The sequence below is a fragment of the Bison bison genome, unplaced genomic scaffold (assembly GCF_000754665.1).
Source record: "Bison bison bison isolate TAMUID 2011002044 unplaced genomic scaffold, Bison_UMD1.0 scf7180017864285, whole genome shotgun sequence".
Classification (NCBI taxonomy): Eukaryota; Metazoa; Chordata; class Mammalia; order Artiodactyla; family Bovidae; genus Bison; species Bison bison.
In genome coordinates, this window is record NW_011494857.1 from 1815134 (window position 1) to 1820309 (window position 5176).

General features: G+C 58.1%; 1 protein-coding gene across 1 annotated transcript in view; it reads right to left on the minus strand.

Annotated features, from left to right (window-relative positions):
• KCNC3 (potassium voltage-gated channel, Shaw-related subfamily, member 3) overlaps nt 1-5176 on the minus strand; it is an 11421-nt gene that overhangs the window by 2036 nt on the left and 4209 nt on the right. Inside the window, exons 8-9 of the mRNA XM_010849725.1 lie at nt 4922-5176; nt 4-869 (exon numbers count right to left, since the gene is read on the minus strand). The exon at nt 4922-5176 is cut by the window's right edge and continues 19 nt beyond it. Of these exons, the coding sequence (XP_010848027.1) occupies nt 4-869; nt 4922-5176 (1121 nt within the window). The remainder of the gene's footprint in view (nt 1-3; nt 870-4921) is intronic.

Consider the following 5176-nt stretch of genomic DNA (forward strand, 5'->3'; position numbering starts at 1 on the left):
GGCGGGTCGGGCTTGCAATAGTTGGGCGAGCCAGGCTGCGGGGGCCGGGGAATGTGTTTGTTCTTCTTCTTGGGCAGCTTCTGTTTGGCCATGGCCAGCGAATAGTACATGCCGAAGTTGTTCACAATGACGGGCACCGGCATGGCGATGGTGAGCACCCCGGCCAGGGCACACAGCGCCCCGACCAGCATCCCCGACCACGTCTTGGGGTACATGTCTCCGTAGCCCAGGGTTGTCATGGTGACCACGGCCCACCAGAAGCCGATGGGGATATTCTTGAAGTAGGTGTGGTTGGAGCCCAGGATGTCGTTGGGGTCGGCGCCAATGCGCTCGGCGTAGTAGATCATGGTGGCGAAAATGAGCACACCCAGGGCCAGGAAAATGATAAGCAGCAGGAACTCGTTGGTGCTGGCGCGGAGCGTGTGGCCGAGCACGCGCAGCCCCACGAAGTGCCGCGTGAGCTTGAAGATCCGCAGGATCCGGACGAAGCGGACGACCCGCAGGAAGCCCAGCACGTCTTTGGCGGCCTTGGAGCTGAGGCCTGAGAGCCCCACCTCCAGATAGAAGGGCAGGATGGCCACACAGTCAATGATGTTGAGGCTGCTCTTGAGAAATTCCACCTTGTCTGGGCAGAAGGTGATGCGCATGAGAAACTCAAAGGTGAACCAGACCACACACACGCCCTCCACGTAGGTCAGGAAGGGCTCCGTCTCCACCTCCACATTGGTGACGTTCTCCGGCGGAGCCCCGGGGATCGGGGAGGCTTGCGTCACTGTCTTGTTACTGATGTGGATGAAGCCCTCATGGGTCTCCAGGCAGAAGGTGGTGATAGAGATGAGGATGAAGAAGAGGGAGGCGAAGGCCACATACTGTGGGGCAGGGTGGGAGAAAAAGGGCAAAAGGTGACCCAGGCATCTGGTCAACCAGCCATCTACCCAAGACCCTCCCAGTGGCCCCTTTCTCAGACCCAAACTCCAGGGGAATCCAGGTGTCCCAGCCCCAATGCGTCCATTGCTTCTTGCATCCTGTTCTCCCTAAAGCTTGCAAAAGGATCAGAGGCAGCTCTCCCCCAGCTCGGGAGAGGAGCTGGCCCCAGCCGCAGCAGCAGATGGTCCACTTCTTTCCTGGAAACAGCAATTTCTGGCTCTGTGCTCTGTCTCCTAGACCACCTCCCCCCCCACCACCACCCTCCTGTTCCCTGTGTCATATCTCAGGGGTCCCTGGCAGGGTCCAATGATTCTGCTGGGGGGTGGGGGAAGGGAGACTAAAATCATGCATCCTGTGTCTCAGAGGCTTTGGGGCTTGCCTTGGAACTGGGGGGAAGGGGAAGGGAGAAGGTGGATGGGGAGGCAGAACCAGGAGGTGGTTAAGAGTAGGAAAGCCTGGGTTTGAATCCAGCTTTTTCTTTGCCTAATTGGGCAAGGAGATTAAGCCTTCTGAACCTCAAGTTTTGGTGTTTTATTTTTACAGGATTATTGTAAGGATTACATTAGATGAATATACAAAGGACTTGGCTCCAAAACCAGTGCTTGAGCTTTTGTTAGGGTATAGGGGCATCAGTTAAAGGGGGGCCAAGATTGAGACCTCAGGTGCCAATGTTTAAGGACCATGATGCTAATGACCGAGTCCGAGAAAACAGAGAAGGCTGGGTGAGGCCCTCACCCAGAGAAAACAGCAAAGGGGTGGACCCACAGAGGAGAGGAGCGGTGTCAGGGCTCTGAAGAAAGAAGAAAGTGAAGGGTCAAGACTGAAAAAAAGGGAAGATGATAGGGGTGGGGTTTAAGGCTCTGGAAACGAAGGGAATGTCTGGGGCTTGGGCATAGAAGAAGGGGAGAGGGTAGGGCTAGGTCCAAGGAGAGGTGAGGGGACTGGTCGGAGGTTCAGAGGTATGGGTGCCTGGATCATTTCAAGATGGGGAAGGATCTGTGTCCTGAGCGCACAATGGTGTGGGTTTTGATGAAGGCCTTGAGGACTGAAGGCAGGGTCAAGATCTTGAAGGCCTCTAGGAATTGTAGTTGGCTTTATCAAATATATAGAAGGGAGGTCAAAGCAGTAGGGTTAGTCCTGAGAAGGGGATGGGCGTTGAGGTAGAGGGAGCTTTAATCAGATAGGTAGAGAAGAGAGAGACAGGGCTGCAGAGAAGAGAGGAGAGCCAGTGTTAGGCTGCAGAAATGACCCTAGACCTTGGGGTAGCCTCGGGGGAGGGAGGGTCAGCGCTGGCCCTCTGCCCCACCCCCCTCTTCGTTTCTCCGCAGTGGTTTAAGAGGCCAGAGGCCGGCGCAGAGCGCATGCCCGGTCCCGCCCCCCGCCCCCGCACCCCACTCCGAACCGGGCGCAGCGCGCAGGCTGCGGCACCGCAGTGGGGGCGGGCCGGCCAGGCCAGGGGCGGGGCGCGCGGTGGCTAGCACCACGGACAGCTCCCCCGCCGCAGTGCGCAGCCGCAGGGACTGGGAGCAGTCTTAACCCCTACCGGGCCGGAGCGGAACAGCCGGTGCGCAGCCGCGGTGCCGCTTCACAGAGGGAGGCCACAGGCCAGAAGCTTGAGTAACTCCTTCCCTCCCAGGACACAGAAAGAAAGGTGGGCACCCGCCGCAGTGCGCAGCTGGACAGCGTCAGGATTGGTTTACCCCCTTGTCCCAAGATGGTTCAAAAGCAGAAGGGGTAGGAGAGCATGGAGTACCTGTAAGAAGGAAAGGGGAGATTACGGAGAGGGGAGCGAGGGGGGAGGAAACCGGACCCTCCACTTTGCTCTGGCTTCAGCTCTCGACTCTCAAACTTTCACTTGAAGGCTAGAAAGTGCTTGACACTACATGGACACTCAAAACACAGCTGTAAAGTAAATAAATGTCCTCCGGAGCTGTCCTGAACCCCTAGCTTCACCTCAGGACCCTTCAATGGGGTCACAAGAGGGAAGGGCTCCCCAGGCCATGGAAGGAGGGTGACTCTCAGAGGCCTGAGGGGGCATCTAGGGCCACGTCCCTTCCGCACCTCCTCTCCCCCACCTCCCTCCACCCCAAACCCAAATCCTGCCAACTCAGCGCTTCCCGGGGACCAAACTTTATGCGGTGCCTCCGGGCCCCCCTCCCTCCCTCTCACTCCCTCCCCCGGCGTGAATGCGGCACTGCGGCTCCGCGTCCTTCCCGGCCCAGGACGCGGCACGGTGGGGGGAGGGTGCCGGACGGCTACTCCGGGTGTTTGGGTCCCCAAGAGGCTAGGAGGGGGGCTGGAGTCTCTCCTCTTTCCCTCCTTTTTCTTATTCCCCCTATCTTGAACTGTCCTCTCTCCATCAACACAGGGAGGAAGTTAGGAGGAGGAAGAGATTCAAGTGAGAACTAGTGGGGAGGCTAGCTATTTAGCCAAAGAAGTTACAGATTTTTGAGGAAAGTTTTTTAGCGGGGAGATGAAGGGATCTTTGGGGGTAGTCTAGAATTTTGAGGGCGATAAGGCGGGAGAGAGGATAAGGCTGGAGTGTGGGCTCTTTGGTTCATTTTGCAGGGACGGGGGTCAGGAAGGGCTGAGGAGCCCAGTTCTAGGCTTCAGACTGGGTAGTGGGGGGGCGGAGGTTGTTGAGAAGGATGAAGCAAGCAGGGATTGGAGCCGGGGATGGGGGAACAGGTGGAAAGAAACCAGAAAGAACTGGGAGCTATTTTGAGAAGGAAGTTTTGGGTCTGAAAACTTGAGGGTCCCAAGGATTGAGGTTAGGTAAAAGTTCTGGAGCAGGAAGGAAAGTCATTTACTGACTAGGAAAAAGGCTGGGAGGCTGAGGATGGGGGTGAGGGTGGGGTTGTCCCAGAGATAGAAAGTGGGCTATGCAGTTTAAACAATGGTACGGAGAAGCTGGGAGAATCTGTGGATGAGGCAGAAGCGATTCTAGAGGGCATATGGGAAGTTCTGGAGATGAAAGACATTCTGGGGGCTCGGGACTCTTCTGGAGACGTTGAGGAGGAGTGTGAAAGCTTTGGGGGAAGTCTGGAGCTGTATTGAGAAACCCTCAGGAGAGGAATTGGTGTGAAGAATGCGAGAAGGGATGTGAAACACAGAGGGGGCAGCAGGGATCCAGGAGAGAAGATGCCCCAAGACTCAGCGTGCAGTGAGGGTGACGGGGGAGTGTCCTAGCAGGAGCAAGTGGTTTGGAGGTTCAGAGGGGTCTGGGGGGCTCTGAGAGTGGGGTGGGAACTATTCTGAGACTTAAAGGGCAGAAGAAGCAGGAGGGCTCAAAGATAACCAGAAGACGCAAACTTGGAAAGAGGGAGGGGATTTGGAGATGGGCAGAGGGAGAATGAGAGAGGTGCTGGGAGAGCCTGCAGGACTGAAGGTTGGAGAACTGAAGAACAGGCTTCACGGGGTCTGTAGGGGATGGAGACAGTGTTCACAAGCCCTGGGACACTTTAAGGGTGAGGAAGCAATGTCTTCTGAGGATTTAGGGAGGTCCAAGAAAATGAAGGCTAGGGGAGAGTTCGCCGAGGGTCTGAAAGGTGCCCAGAGAGGTGAGAAGAGGTGAAAAGAGGCTGGGAAGACTCTGAGGGTTGAGGAAAGGTCTTCTGAAAGCTCTCTAGAGGGGTCCAGGAAAGGCGGGGGTGGGGCTGTTCAGGTAGGTTGTTTAGGATATTGGCCCATCGGAGAAGTTTCTAAGGGTCTAGGATGGACTAGAGAAGTAAGGTGGGGTTGAAAGGGGTCTGGAGGGCTCTCAAGGTTGGAGAAACATCTTCTGAGGATCTGGGGATGGCCAAGAGAGGTGGGTGTGTTCAGAGGGGTACGGAAGACCCAGGAATGGGGTAAGAGGCTTCTAAGAAACTGGGAGGCTGAGAGACCAGGAGGGTCTGAGAGGGGCCAGGGGCTGAGGGCGAGGATAGGGAGCGCCCTGAGGGTCTGGGAGCTCCAGGAGAGGGGAGGGGGATGGGGGCTTTGAGAGAGCGCTCACCCTGGCGGCCCGCGACGAGTAGGGGTCTTCGAAGAGCGCCCACACCCGGGGCTGCCAGCGGCGCCACCACGTGCCGCCCGCGCCGCCCGCGCCCCCTGGCGGGCCCCCGGCGCCGCCGCCCGCGTCCTGGAAGCAGAGGCGCTTGAGCTCGCCGCCGGCGCCGTCCAGGCCGCCGCCGCCCGCGCCCGCCTCGTCGTCCAGACCCGCGTCGTGGGCGCCCGCGGCGTTGGCAGCGTTGGCGGCGCCCGAAGGGTC